We start from the raw sequence: 16,110 nt of genomic DNA on the forward strand, positions 1-16,110 counted from the left end.
CCGTGTGTGACTTCAGTGTCACTTCTGGACTCTGATCAGTCACCTCTGCGTTTGGTCTGGGGGATGTTAATCTCTTCCCAGGATGGTCATCTTCACTCATCTCCATATCTGTCTGAGTTTGGCTTTCAGTTACACTTTTTGTTAAGAATTAGGCAATTCGGCCCATCAAGTCTACTCCGCCGTTCAATCGTGACTGATCTATCTCTCCCTCCTAACCCTATTCTCCTGCTTTCTCCCCATGACCTCTGCTCTAACAAAGTAGGAATGGGTGACGTGAAGCGAGACACGAGTGCCAATAGACATTAGGTGCAGGAGGAGGCCATTCGGCCCTTCGAGCCAGCACCGCCATTCAATGTGATCATGGCCGATCATTCTCCTGGTGGCCGAGCACTTCAACTCCCCCTCCCATTCCCAGTCTGACCTTTCTGTCATGGGCCTCCTCCAGTGCCATAGTGAGGCCCACCGGAAATTGGAGGAACAGCACCTCATATTTCGCCTGGGCAGTTTGCAGCCCAGTGGTATGAACGTCGACTTCTCCAACTTTAGATAGTTCCTCTGTCCCTCCCTTCCCCTTCCCAGATCTCCCTCTATCTTCCTGTCTCCACCTATATCCTTCCTTTGTCCCGCCCCCCTGACATCAGTCTAAAGAAGGGTCTCGACCCGAAACGTCACCCATTCCTTCTCTCCCGAGATGCTGCCCGACCTGCTGAGTTACTCCAGCATTTTGTGAATTCTCAATCAGTACCCCGTTCCTGCCTTCTCCCCATACCCCCTGACTCCGCTATCCTTAAGAGCTCTATCTAGCTCTCTCTTGAATGCATTCAGAGAATTGGCCTCCACTGCCTTCTGAGGCAGAGAATTCCACAGATTCACAACTCTCTGACTGAAAAAGTTTTTCCTCAAGTCAAGGCAGCAAAGCCAATGAAGCTCAGGTCGAGACCCTGCGCGAGATGTTGCAGAATTCTGGTCGGAGGATAATTTCTTCAAAGTCGGCCTACTTAGTCTTGAAGAAGGGTGCATTTGCAATTTGAGATGCATTTGTGCGTCTTATCCCAGGGCAGAGAGGTGGGCCGTGCGCTCTCTGCCCGGCGGAGGGGGCGGGGCCTTTCTCTCCGCCCCTCCCCCCTCTCTTACGATTGGCCCCTTTGAATCCAAATGGCGGCGCGGATTGGCGGGCGGGTTTGAATCGGCGGCGGTTGGAGCGAGCTGGTGACGTTCAAACGGCGGCGGGAACGGCTGCAGCGCGCGGGCCCGAGTCGCAGTCGGTCGGTCGCTGCCCTCCCCCCTCATCCACTCTCTCAGGTTTGTTCCGGTACCGCCAGGCAGTGGATGCGAAGCGCAACTGGGCTGGGCCTGTCCCGTCTCGTCTCTTCCTGCAGAGGTTTTTTTTTGCGCGTCCTTGCAGATTTGCGAGAGGTTTGCGGTATCCGGCGGGGGTGGGGGGGGGGGGTGGGGAGAGAGTGAGGCGAGATAGTATGTGGTGAGATAGTATGTTGAAGCTACACTCAAAATGTTGGAGTAACTCAGCCAGGACCTCTGGAGGGAAGGAATGGGTTATGTATCCGGTCGTCACCCTCCTGGCTTCAGACAGTGCTCTGTTCTTTGGCGGCGGCTGAATGCCCCGAGGGGTGATGCAAGTGTGTCCTCGGCTCGGGTGCAGACGTGCGGGATTAGTCGGGGGTTGTGGGAAGAAGGAATGGTTGTGGGAATAGGGTTGAAAGGGAAAAATGAAGCAACCTCGGTAAAATGGCGGAGTGGACTTTGATGGGCCGAATGGCCCATATTCTGCTCCTAGAACTTACCAACTGCCGTCAGATGGGTTCAATGCAGTCGCTTAAATGTCCTGGGCGCGGCTGAAGGTGGGCTGTGGGATTTATTTCAGATGTCATGGGACTGTAAAGCTTTGCTTCACAACTTCATTCTCCTTAGGAGCAGTAGATGTAAGCACTGTAAACCCCGAAGGGGTAGACGATGAATGGTTTCCCCCCTGACTTGTATCGTGCAAAGGCGGCAGCCCGGATTGTTTAACTGAGCCTTGAATGGAATATGGTTTCAGGAATGTAGCGAGCGCATTTAATACTCCAACGACATCTATTGGATCTAGGAGACGCGACGCTTGTGGGTGCATCACATCAAAATGTTTGGATTTGTTTTATGTTAACGTTTTAGAATATTTATGTTTTGGTTAATTTAAACTACAAAGTAATTTATGACGTTTAGATCTTTGTAGTTGATCAATATATACTTTCTGTTAAAAAAAAAATCTTGACTTTTGTATGAGTACAGGAAGGAAGTTGTACTGGGGAAAGAGTTGAGGGATGTCCTGAGAAGGAGTGAAATAAATTCCATTTATCCCCAAAAGACAGGTGTTATTGAAGTCCATAGTTACACCTTTGCTGTGAAGAAAGAGGAGTGGAACCTGCTGTTAAATGGGAGGTTAATTTCAGTCAGGTGGTTGCTATGTTGTTGGAGGGGAATTAGTATGCGATAGAGAGATTGTATATCCCCATGTCATTCAGGGTGTGCCTTTTGGTGGAAATTGTAAAGGATGACTTGTTGAATATGAAGGCTTATGTTAGAAGATGTGGACCAGAGAGACCAATCTTCCACATGTGAAGATGTCAAGCCATAATTCAGATAGATGATATCATGGAAACACCAGTATGAAAAGTCTCTGCATGGGCACCAGTTCCTTGGTACAACCTCTTTCCAGTACTTGTACAGAAGTCAAATTATTAACTTAATAATAAGGAATCTTCATTAGTTAAACCACAGCAAGATCTTCACAGTGACTCTGGGGAGTATTGTAGAGCAGTGGAGATCTCTGTGCACAACTACATAGCACCTTTAAAGTGGTGTCACAGGTAGAAAGGGTGGTCAAGATGGCATTCACCAGTCAGGTTATTGAGTGTAGAAGTTAGATGTTATGTTACAGTTGGATAAGATGTTGGTGAGGCCATATTTGGTGTATCGTGTTCAAGTTTGGTCACTGTATAGGAAAGATGTTGTTCAACTGGAAAGAAGCAGGGAAGATTTATGGGGATGTTGCCAGGACTTGAGGGTCTGTACTTTAGAGGGAGAGGTTGGGCAGGCTAGGACCTGGCACGCAGGAGAACGAGGGGTGATCTTTGAGGTCTATAGAGATCTTGCATATACCCTATCTACTCTTTTACCCAGAGTAGGGGAATCAAGAACCAGAGGACCATAGGTTTAAGGTGAGGGGAAAGATTGACTAGGAATCTGAGGGGCAACATTTTCACACAAAGGGTGGTGGATATATGGACTGAGCTGCCAAAGGAGGTAGTTGAGACACATTGTATAACAACACAAGACATTTGGACAGGTACATGAATAGGTACGGATTTAGAGTAATATGAGCCAAACATGGGATGATTGGACTACTGCAGATGATACAGCTTGGTCAGCAAAGGCAGGTTGTGTTGAATGGCCCGTTTCCGTGCTGTACGATTCTATGGCACCAATATAATGGGTATGGAGGAACTGGGAGAACCGAGAGTGTAGAAGACCATGCCATAATCAGGGTGGTGAAGAAAGAAGAGGTAGCTGTGAGAATCTGAGAGTGGTAATGCCTTTGATTCAGAGACAAATACAGAAAGGCTAGGAAAATTAAATGTGGTCCATGTGAATGTGAGAGTGGTGCAAATTGGCAGCAAAAGAAAATATAACTTTTGTGGAGTACAGGAAAGGCGATGCCCAAGTAAGATTGAAACAAAAACTGTTCCAGATACTGCATTTAAAGGTAGATGTCATAGAGGAAAATAATACACTTCTCTAAAGAAAGTGGAGTTGTTCAATGTGGGCCCAATTTCATTCATGTTACCTGAGGAGGAATTTTAGTTGGAATGGTGGAAAAGAGTGATTGTACATCCATTGTAAAGATGACCCTGCTTGGACCAGGAAATTAGTAACTGTCAAAGTAGTGGACAATGTCAGATGTTGCAGATTGGGGAAAGATGAAACCAAAGCAAGCTGAAACAATGTGTCTGCTGCCAGGCTTGACACCAGGCTGCAAGCTGCAGTGGGGCTAAAAAACAGTGCTGAAGGATACACCAGTGACAGGGCAGCCGTTCCGCTGTTGCCAGAGCAAGGCCTCCCGAACATCGAAGGAAGGTTAAAAGTAAAAACATGGTACTGGTAAGACTATCAGGAGAGATGGATGGTCAAAGGAACTTAGGTGAACTTCTTCCCAATGTATAAGCACAATAGTCCTAACACTGACTGCCAATGCCCCTAACAAACTTCAATACCGTGGATATAAAGTGTGCTTCCGTAAAAATTGCTTGAAGAATTCAACCGGTTGAGCAGTTTCTGTGGAGACGGGGTGATTAGCATTTCCAGTGAAGATCTGCATTTCTAGCAAGTGTAGAGGGAAGATTGTTGGTACAAACATATGAGGGTTGGTGGGGTGAGGCAGGAGCATGTAGAATAGAGGTGGAACTGTGTAAGGAGTGAGCTGATGGAGCCAGATGAGTGAGGAGCCGAGTGATGGTTAGAGATAGATAGAGAAAGAGAAGGGCAGGTGGATACCAGCAACAGCTGGCAATGCAGCATGCCAGTCTTCCAAACCCTTGTTCATATGCATGGACTGTACATGTCCTGTTTGGGAGGGCCTGTAAAGGAGAGAAGGTGAGCAGTTGGAACCAGTTGGAGATGAGAACCTGGGTCGATCAGAAGGGGAGAGAAAAAGGAGCATAGAGTGTGGGTTGTCTGAAGGTACATGATGCAGCTGGAGTGTCAGGTACAGGTCTTGTATTTGTTTTATTTTTAAAAGTCAGTAAAGGATGTATTGTGATCTAGATGCAAAATCTGCCCTAAATGTTTTGGTACTAAATAAAGAAATGCCAGGTGGAAGAAAGTGCAGTTTTTCAGTGCCCCTTTATACACTCCCAAAGCTCTATTTTCTATTTTTACTTTAAATACACAGGAAATCTCATATGCTAAAGCTCAGGCTGAATGTTTGCATTCCTTTTCTTTTAAAAATGCCTTTACTGGCTGATGATATAGCCCAAAGTGGTCAGAGATCATGTTTTCTTTAACCAAAACAGTGAGCAATAAAATTGTTTCTGATGTTACAATTTGGACTATTACGGGTTCTGTAAAAGTGTTGTAGTCTTATCAAATTCCAATTGCAAAGGCACATGATGTGAGGAAAACTAAGGGAGGGCTTAGCAAAGCATTGTTACATAATTATGTGTTCTCAATGATGCAACATTATTTTAAAACTTAAATTTTGGGAAAGCTTCAGGTTTAGAGAAACTTGATGATCTGATGCAGAAGTGGATTGAACATTAAAAAATTAAGCCTCTGTTGATTGTGCAGCATGTAATACCTTAATATTCATTTAGTTAACAGACTGAACTGCGAGCGCTATTATGGATGATTATGTGAAGATAGAGAAAATTGGTGAAGGTGAGATACAATTTCAAAGCTTAATGTGTGATTTGACATCTGAAACAGCTTTAGCTTAAGTTTTGATTTAGGCTGGTTGTACGGTAAATTCGCCCAAGTTACCAAAATTCTTGGATCAAATTTCTCCTGTCATGCCAGAAATAAATTTAAGCTATTTTAAGTTTGTCTATTTTGTTTCAGTACAGTAAAACTCATCTGTGTGCACCTCTGCATTTTCAAGCAAATGTGAAACAATAGCACAGTGCCACAGCTGTGAGCGATGCTGTCTCACAGTCCGAGAGAATTGGTCTGATCCTGACCTCGGGTGCTGTCGATGGAGTTTTGAATGTTCTCCCTTTGACTGTGGGTTTCATCTGGGTGGTCTGGTTTCTTTGCACAACTTGAAGTTTGTGCGTTTGTAGGTTAATTGTCTACTGTGTTGGGAGTGGATGAGAAACTGATAAAATAGAACTTTTGTAAATGGGAGATGTATGGTCGTTGTGGGCTCTGGGCTAAAGTATTTGTTTTGATGCTGTATCACTAAACTAAATATGGTGACATTACAGCACATGGTTTGTCAGATACAAGGACAAAATAAGGTTGAGAGAGAGGTGACACTGCATTGGCACATTAAATCTTCGGCGTTCAAGAAGCAGGTATGGGAGTTGCACAGGTTTCAGGAGGTTGCAATGCATATGCTCCTTTAACCATAAGTTTGGGGAAAATTGGGCACATTTGGAAGCAGCAACACATTCAAGGACTTTAAGAAACAGCTGAAGATAGAGCAATTTACAAGAATAGATGTGAACATATTTTTGAACAACTTCATTGCAATAAATTTGATGGGGATTTGGTAAGATCAGTTGACGTGGGAGCTAGATTGGGGAAATTGCACACTGAAGGTAAACTTGTGAACAAAGTATGATTGGAATGACCATGAACGGAGTTGGGGAATCTAAACAAGTGGGAGTTCTGTTTGGGTGGAAGGAAAGATTTGAATTTGTAGCAATGGAGAGGTAAATAACTCAATAGTGCAATCATCTAGAAAATTTGGAATTTTTGCTTTGACTTCACTAATCAGTAGTGGTTTGGGGTTTAATTAAGATTTTCTTTAAAATTATGATCATTGCATTTTTTTAGGTACCTATGGGGTTGTTTATAAAGGCCGTCATAAAGTTACCCAACAAATAGTGGCCATGAAGAAAATCAGATTGGAGAGTGAAGAAGAAGGGGTTCCCAGCACTGCAATCAGAGAGATTTCTCTTTTGAAAGAACTACAGCATCCTAATGTAGTGTGGTGAGTGCAGTGGTTAAACTTGGACAATAGAAATGTGTATTTGTTGTGCTGAGATGTTGAAATTTTAACCCTAACTGCATTGAATCTTTCGAAATAATTTGAGTAAATCATCCATGAAGTCAAACTGAAGCTTGTTAACAAGTGCCTTGTTTCAAATATGTTTCATATTTACATGCATAATGAATTGGCAGCAAGTTATAGTATTTCAGTTGGCCAAAGCTTTAGTATTTAAAGCTGGCCAAAATATATTGTGGAAAACTGAAATTATAATCCTTGCACTTAGTTACTATGACTTTGATATTTTATTACATATCTTGTGATATCAAAAATATAGTTAAAATGAAGAGGTTTTACATTTTGATTATAAAAGCTGAGAGAATACGGAACTGTGTCCAGGTGGCTATTTAGTCCTGAGATTTAATTCATTTACTAATGTGAAAGAAGTGATCCAATTTAATTTACTGAGTATTTGTAGAGATTAAATTATTTTGAGCTTCTAACTGATGCATAATTTAATATAACCACTGATTATGAGCCACGAATGAATGATGGATATAAATCTTGATAGCTGTGTTATTAATACAATGTTATAGAGGCTGTGCAAACAAAAGTTGACTTGGTTGTTTTTAGACTTCTCAAACAGCAGAGATTTTCCCAGATTCTAGTTCGAGGGTTCAATGTTATAGTCCTAGACTATAAAAACTAGGATGTCATGCTGAGTTTTTATCAGGTGCTGGTGAGGTCATTTGGAATATTGTGAGCAGTTTGAGACCCCATGTCTGAGGATGTGTTGGCTTTGGAGAGTCCAAAGGATGTTTACAAGAATGATCCTGGGGATGATTTAGGTTAATGTATGAGGTACGTTTAAAGTCTATGGGCCTAGACTCTGAGTTTTAACGGATGAGGGGGAACCTCATTGAAACCTGGGTAATGAAAGGCTTAGATACAGTGGATGTGGAAAGGATGTTTCCAATAACGGGAGAGTCTAGAACCAGAGGCCATAGCCTTAGAATAAAATGATGTGCCTTCAGAATGGAGATGAGGAGGAATTTCTTTAGCCAGCGAATGGTGACTGGCATTCATTGATAGATTCTAAATTAGTAAGGGTGTCAAAGGGTTACGGTGACAAGGTGGGAGACTGGGGTTGAGAGGGAAAAATAGAATAGCAGCAATTAAATGACAGTAGACTTGGGCTGAATGGTCTAATTCTGCTGTGTTTTATGGTCTAATTCTGCTATATTTTATGGCCAATATCTCCAATTGTTAAGAACGGACTATTATTGTTTGGTGCGTGCACATGAAGTTTGTTAACTGAGCCATTTGTGCAACTTAATTTGGGTAGGTGGAAGCATGTTGCTTATCTCAATTACTAGTGAACTATGTCAGGATTTCTTCATGCATATAAAATAAATTCTCCAGCAATATTCAAAGCACCAGGATTTCTTCCAGTTCCATTAGTTATCCCTTGAACATTGCAAACAAACACTATTAATTTTGTTGATAGTTGGGAATTTTAAAGTAACCACCCAACGACATGTGTGCATGCAGATAAGGCAAGAAGCCAGCTGACATTCCCGTTATAATCTAATGCAATTTGAGTTTGCCTGAATATGATTTGACTACCGTGAGAACTGCGGTTTTGTGCCGGTTTTAAATAGGAAGGACTTCCATTATACTGCACTTGTTTACACCATTGTTTTTAATGGAGTAGTGTAGTGACTTTGATAATAGAAATTTGGCCTTATCTTTTTTAGCCTTCACGATATACTAATGCAAGATGCAAGGCTATACCTTATATTTGAATTCCTTTCAATGGATCTGAAGAAATATTTGGATTCCTTGCCTTCTCGTCAGATGATGGACCAAATGCTAGTGAAGGTATCTGCAGTATACATATTGAAACCCTTTGTTGGCATAGATTGGAAGATTATTACAGTATTTCAATTTAAATTAGCAAACTTTTATTGCTTAAGCACGTGCAATACCTCACCACCATGACTGCTATAACTTGATTTCTGCTTTATTGGTTCTAGTCTTTTGTCTAATAACATTAACACGGACCCAATGGATGCTGCTGATGCCATTGTATTCATCTGACTTTCAGATATCCTTGCTTTATCCTCTGGAAAAAATCCCTTGAATAAATTCTAAACATTTTTATTTTCAACTGAACATCTTTCCCCTTGCCTGGCTTGAATCAGATTTTCATGTGTCCAATTCCACTGCTAAGTTACCTTGAAGCTAGTTACTTTCTATTCCGAACGCTTTAAATCATGAATTTTGTAAAGATTAAAGTTATCCATGATACTTTGCTTACAATCTTTGGTATAGTATAAAAATATGTATGAAATGCAATGCATCTTTAAAACCTCTCAATGGCTTGGTTTAAAAGAAAAATCTCGATCTTGAACATCTTTATGGTTGATTTTCTTTTTGGTCATATCAGACATTTAATTTCATATGTTCCTTTTCCTTTAAACAACATGTTTCTTACACATTCTTTTCAATGGTCCCTATCCTGTAATTGCAGATTTGATTGCAGTTTACTTATTTTCTTATCTGTGGGTATCTTTTCATTGGGTATCTTGCACAACATCTATTTGCCTCAGCAAACTTTCCTTATTTCAAAAGGGCACAAATCTTGCACTAAATGTTTATTCAAAGAGCTTTTTCTTATTAAGAACTACCAAAGGTCGGTCAAATGAAATATATGTCCTGTGACCCTAGTCTGAAGCCTGCGATTGGCATTTGGATATAAAATGTTTTTTGACACAATTGATACATGGCTTTGTGGTGTCTGTCTCATGTCACTTTTAATCATTGCAGCCTGATGACTGGATCTTTAACTTTCTCTGGCAGCAGATGTTGCTTTAGAGACGTGTACTTATTATCCATCCCTAATTGCCCCTGAACTGAATAGTTTGCTGGGTCAGTTTGCAGTCAATTGGGTCAGAGTTGAATAGGACAAGCTGGGAAAGGGTGGCTGATTTCCTGCCCTGAAGGTCATTAATAAACCAGCTTTTATGCTTTACTGGTAATTCAATCATTTCATCATTACTTGAATTTAAATTTTCTGCAGATGAGTTTGCATTTGTCGTTAGGCAGTTGTTTAGTAACGCCATGTGCTGATATTTAGAATGTTTGTATTCATTCCTGGCTGGTTCAAAGCAATTTTAATTTTTGAAGAAAGCAACCAACCTTGTTATCTATGGATTGAAAATCTTTAATCTGGCAGGTATTAATGATCATCCTTTATTTCTCCTTTCTAGAGTTATCTATATCAGATCACACAGGGGATTGCCTTCTGTCATTCAAGGCGGGTTTTACACAGAGACTTGAAGCCTCAGAATCTACTGATTGATAGTAAAGGAGTTATTAAGTTGGCTGACTTTGGTCTGGCTCGTGCCTTTGGAGTCCCTGTCAGGATTTATACACATGAAGTAAGTAACCATAGTTTGCTCAGTTATATGTAACTGTATTTAAAACATGTATAAGAAGGAACTGCAGATGCTGGTTTAAACCGCAGATACACAAAAAGCTGGAGTAATTCAGCAGGACAGGCAGCATCTCTGGAGAGATGGAATGGGTGACTTTTCGGGTCGAAACCCTTCTTCAGACTTAAAACTTAGCTGTGACATATTGATTGTTTTAATATCCAAGTTAAATTTAGTGGTTTAAGTTTTGATGATATGCTGTATTAGTAGCACTTCACATCTTTGGGCTAGACTGCTGAAGATCTATGTTCCCAGTTCCTAGCGGAGGTGATATGAGAATACTTTTGCCTCCGTCACGAAGGGTTTAACTGCGATTCTGCCCCACTTTGCTTGAATTCTATACTCTTATTCCTTTAACAGCTGATGTTGGCGATCCAATTAAACATTCTAATTTTTACAACAGAATAACCTAACCTTAAATTTGAGATCATCCTTGTGATATGGAACATAATAGAATGTTTATAACTTTGTGGTACAGATATTTGTACAGTCTTAAGAACATCGCGTGCAATGATCCTGGTGTTATCAATGGTCCTATGTGGAAAATTATGTATCCTTCACTTTTTGTTGCTGGAACGTAACAACCATTCAAGCTAAAATGTTGAGGGAGAGGGTTCTTGTTTTCACATTTACAATTTTTCAATCATGTAGCTGTGAATTTTATAAGCCTGTAAGTAATTCATAACATTACTTGTCTTCAAAGGTCGTGACGTTGTGGTACAGGGCTCCTGAAGTACTGCTGGGTTCTCCTCGTTACTCAACTCCCGTTGATATGTGGAGTATCGGTACAATATTTGCTGAAATGGCTACCAAGCGACCACTGTTTCATGGAGACTCTGAGATTGATCAACTTTTCAGGATTTTCAGGTATGTCTATAAAAAATAAAATTCTATCAATTTCATTTTTCCCCAATCTTATCTCCATCACACCTCTATAACCTCTGCCACCTTCCCTGCTTTTATCTTAATTGTCTTTCCACTATTTGTATTGATATTCCTCCAGCACATTGACTACAGTTCAAAGTTGGATTTATGTAGGTGAAAACATTGTTTTTTTAAAATATTCTGACTGGTACAGTGGCTAAAGATTGATTTGAAGCCCAGATTTCTTCTCAACCATTGAGTTGGTTTGGGCTATTTACAAATTTCAGTCTGTTTCCTGGCCAGCTCTGGTACTGACCAGTTTGTCTGACTTCCCCTATGCCCTTTCTCCACAGAGCCTTTAAACTTCTAACCTTATTCAGCTCACTTCTGAAAGTGACATTTGAGTTTCTCATTTCCATCCCTGGCAGTTCCTTCCATCCCACGACTATTTCCTGGATTATGAGCTCTCCCCCTCTCTTACCCCTTTGATTCTTTTGCCATCCACATTATTCTTTGACCTTGGGTTCTAAAACCCTCCATCAATGGGAACATGTTTTATTCTGCTAAAAATCTTTGATCTTAAATATATTTGTTATATTGTCACTCAATCTCTCATTCTAAGGAGGAGATCCCCAGCCTTCTGTCTTTATACCAACTAAACTCTTCCCCTTAGAGTTATTTTAATAACTTCACTGTTTTGCATCTTTCATAACAGTCAAATACACAAAGTGCTTCGTTATGAAGTCCCAGATCTCGTAAGCTCTTTCAACTACTTTTTTCAATCTGACTTGCCACTTTCAATGAATTATGCACAAATCTGCATTAACATCAGATCTATATTCTTGTAACCTCAATATTGCTTCTTGGTCTTCTAACCAGAATGTAATATCTGTTATTTCATAGCATTAAATTTCATCTACCTATTGCCTCAGTCTAAAATTTCTCAAAGTCTATCACAATGCCAAAGGGTTTTGGATCTGCAAATTTGGGAATTGCTGTGTTCCCTTAATTCCAAATCATTATAATGCAATGACCATGGTACTGATAGAGAATAGAGAACAGTACATCACAGGAATGAGCCCTTTGGCCCATAATGTTTTCGCCAAAAATGATGTAGTTAAATTAATCTCCTCTTCCTGCACGTGATCCATTTCTCTCCATTCCCCACATATCCATGTGGCTATCCAAAAGCCTCTTAATTGCCCTCTCACCTTAAAGCGGCACCCTCTAGTCTTTGAAATTTCCCCATAGGAATAAAGGTTATTGCCTATCTATGCCTCTCAAATTTATATACATCTCAGTTCTTTCAAACTCTGACATTGCAGAGAAAACAATCTAGGTTTATCCAATTTTACTTGTAGCTAATATCATCTAATCCAGACAGCATATGGTGAACTTTTGCACCTCTCCAAAGCCTCCACATCCTTCCAATAATGGGGTGACCAGAGTTGCACACAATACTCCAAATGCAGCCTATATAGGCTAATCAAAATCCTATAAAGCCACATGATTTCCTGACTCTTGTACTTATTGCGCCAACCGATGAAGTTAAACATACCATAAACCTCCTCTACCACTCTACTGTGTTGCCTCTTTGTACTTTGTACCCCATGGTCCCTCTGTACTTCAATGCTGTTAAGGGCTTGGCATTAACCTTCCCCTTTCATTTGATCTTCCAAAGTGCCACACGTCTTACTTGCTGAGATTATCCTTTATCTGCCCATTTCTGTAGCTGATTTGTATCCCTCCCATGATCAGACCTTCAGCCAGAATACCACCCTTCCATCGCACTGCTATTTATCTGCATTTGCTCTGTAATCGCTTATGCCAAGACTGTTCAAGTGCTCCTCCAGGTGCTAGTTCAGTGTTCTAAGAATTCTTGCCACCATGATCCAACCATACAGTGCTTTCCAGATTCTAACTGCCCACAGTGGGGTGGGGGAAACATAGAACTGTGGAAGCACAGGAATGGACACTTTGACCTACCATGTCCATTCCAAACATGATGCCAACTTTTATCTGTCTGCATATAATCCATATCCCTCCATTCCCTATCTATCCAAAAGCCTCTTGAATGTGACTGTTGTATCAACCTCCATCACCACCTTTGGCAATGTGTTCAAGGCCCCCACAACTGTGTTTAAAAAAAACTTGCCCTGCGCATCTCCATTAACCATTACCCTTCTCACCTTAAAGCTATGCCCTCAACTAAAGCTGTAAAGCTGCGTCATGACTACCTGACTCTTGCACTCAATGTCTTCAAGGAAAGCAAGCATATGCCTTCTTAACCATGACCTGCTTGTGTTGCCACTTCCAGGGATTTATTAACTTAACCCCAAGATCCAATGAGTTCTTGCCTGGGTGCCCTCTAACCCTGTCTTCTCTAGTCTCCTGTGTCCTCTAGTTTTAGACACTTTAATCTTCCTACTATCTACCTAAAAGCATTTTTTCTTAACTTTGTGACCATCCTGGCTTTCATTTGTGCCAAGTAAAATGATAACCTTTAATTATGACCCAAAACCTGCCCTGGAGTAATAGATGTCTAATTGTGTAATTCGGGAGTTTTAACTCTTAAGAGACAGAGCCTTACAATTAATGAAATACTCTTTAATATACCTGTTGTACCTGTGTAGACTTCTAAACAGTAATATGGCATGGAATTTACTTGCCAGGCAACATTGAAACCCCTTTTCAGAAATGAAATGCATTTTCTCTTAATCTCAGAACACTGGGCACCCCAAACAATGACATTTGGCCAGGTGTTGAAACTTTGTCGGATTACAAGAATACCTTCCCAAAGTGGAAAGCAGGAAGTTTATCCCAAGTGAAGAATATAGATCAGAATGGCCTTGAACTGTTAGCGGTAAGTGAATATCACAATTATCATGTCTACTTTTTTCCCCATTGTTCACGATTGAGAAACATTCATTCTACATAGTAGTATCTTTACATGTTTCCTCTTGCAACCAGCTCTAAACTATATTTCTAGCCTTTTCCTTTCCTCCTCTGGAGGTAATTTTTGACTAAGCGCATTCATGCAATCAAGCTTGAAATTGTAATTTGTCATATTTCTAAATTCCAAGCAAGTTTGCATTGTAAAGTTTGGTTATTGGAAGCAATTGTACTGTTCAATTTATTTGGCAATTTCAATCAAACCAATTTGCATTGAGACAAGGAGACTAATATTACTGGAAACAATTTAGTTATTCTGATATCCTAAAATAGAGACGCATCATGCTCAGGTGGATCGCTACTGTACTCAGCAAGTGGTCGTTTTCTGTGGTACGTTGTACTTGTGAAATTGGTTGCTAAAATACAATCATAAGTTTGCTGTCCTTGAATGAAATGAGAATTTATTGTACATCTTGCACTTTTGATTTGTCTGGAATCTTATTTAATTCAGTGAACTTGGATTCTTTTCTGCTTAATGCTGCTTAAAATAATGTCGCTTCATGAAATATTTTTCTAATGGACTTTTTTCTTTTACCAGAAAATGTTGATTTATGACCCTACCAAAAGAATCTCTGCAAAGGAAGCTTTGCATCATCTGTATTTTGATGATTTGGATAAGTCCAGTCTCCCAGCCAATATTCTAAGGAATTAATTCCAGATGAAAGATGATGGTCTCTGTTTGACAGCAAAGCCATTGGCAATCAGTAAATGAGACTTTATTTTTGGCTCCTTAAAATCTGGTTACAACTATACCTGTATTGAAGTTCTGTGGATTTGTCTGTCATGTCCATGTCTTTTTCCTTTCTGCTATCGGTAGTTGCACAATTGTCTTTGTACTTGTACTTGTATAACTTGTAAATATAAATAAAAGTGGAATTTAGACCTATTCTGTAAAATAAGACTTACTATTGTTGATGTGCGTGAAATTTATAGGCTAACCAAAGGAGATCCTCATTCCTTCTCTCCAGAGATGCTGCCTGTCCTGCTAAGTTACTCCAGTATTTGTGTCCATCTTCGATTTTAAACCAGCATCTGCAGTTCCTTCCTACATATTTTGTCTGCTCCACTGCAAGATAATTTCTTAACTTGGTTTGAGATTGAATGCCGTTGCTTCATTAAACAATACAATTTGTACATAGATCTCTGGAGTTTGATACAAGTGTAGATTATTCCTCAGTATAATTTGGCAATACTGCTTATTGTTCCAAGATTCCTGTCATGAATGTCATATTCATTTCTGCATATTTCTATCAGATCTCCCCTCAACTTCCAGCATACCAGAGAAAACAATCCAAGTTTGTGCAACCTCTCCCTGTAACTGAAACCTAATCTGGGGGCGTTCTAGTAAACCACCTCTGCACCCTCCAAAGCCTTCACATCTTTCCTGTAATGGGATGCTGCTTTTACCACCCTATTTATGCTGCCACCTTCAGTGAGCTATGAACTTGGACACCACAATCCCTCTGCACATCAATTTTGTGGTGCACAACGTATGGGTCTTGTCATTAAATGTACACTTTCTTGTTGCATTCAACCTCCTTAAGTACAATGTCTCATACTTGGGTTACATTCCAACTGCCATTTCTGCAGCTGATCTATATATCACTATGTTTTGACAACCTCACGATCTTGTCAGCAAACCTACTCACCAACCCATCTACATTTACATCTAGGTCCTCTATATCACAAACAGCAGAGATTCTTGCTGAACTCCACAGGTCACACCTTCGTCTTCCATGAATAAGCGAGTTCAGAATCCATACAATCAGTCATTGTGAATCCTGTACATCTTAATCTTCTGGTTCAACCTACCATGAAGGACCTTATCAAAGCCGTACGAAAATCCATGTATTCAACATCCACCGCCCTACCTTCATCAATCCCCCTTTTCATCTCCAAAGTTAGTAAGACATGAAGTGCCACGTACAAATGGGATCAAATTCTTTCCAATATTTTCCCTAACACTGACATGAGGCTCACTGGTCTATATTTCATTGGATTCTCTCAACTTTCCTCCTTAAACAAAGGAGCAACATTGACCAGTCCTCTGAGACCTTGCCCGTGGCTAAAGAAGAAACAAAGATCCTCGTCAAG

At 40.6% G+C, this 16,110-nt stretch overlaps 1 protein-coding gene across 1 annotated transcript; it reads left to right on the plus strand.

Annotated features, from left to right (window-relative positions):
- The first annotated feature begins 1,214 nt into the window (after positions 1 to 1,214).
- Positions 1,215 to 14,880, plus strand: cdk1 (cyclin dependent kinase 1). The gene is made up of 8 exons (XM_078412764.1): positions 1,215 to 1,302; positions 5,367 to 5,430; positions 6,550 to 6,706; positions 8,461 to 8,584; positions 9,976 to 10,146; positions 10,904 to 11,067; positions 13,789 to 13,927; positions 14,555 to 14,880. Exons 2-8 carry the CDS (start codon positions 5,394 to 5,396, stop codon positions 14,666 to 14,668), a joined length of 906 nt encoding a protein of 301 aa, XP_078268890.1. The 5' UTR covers positions 1,215 to 1,302; positions 5,367 to 5,393; the 3' UTR covers positions 14,669 to 14,880.
- Positions 14,881 to 16,110: the final 1,230 nt, after the last annotated feature.

The sequence above is a fragment of the Rhinoraja longicauda genome, chromosome 16, assembly GCF_053455715.1.
Source record: "Rhinoraja longicauda isolate Sanriku21f chromosome 16, sRhiLon1.1, whole genome shotgun sequence".
Classification (NCBI taxonomy): domain Eukaryota; kingdom Metazoa; phylum Chordata; class Chondrichthyes; order Rajiformes; family Arhynchobatidae; genus Rhinoraja; species Rhinoraja longicauda.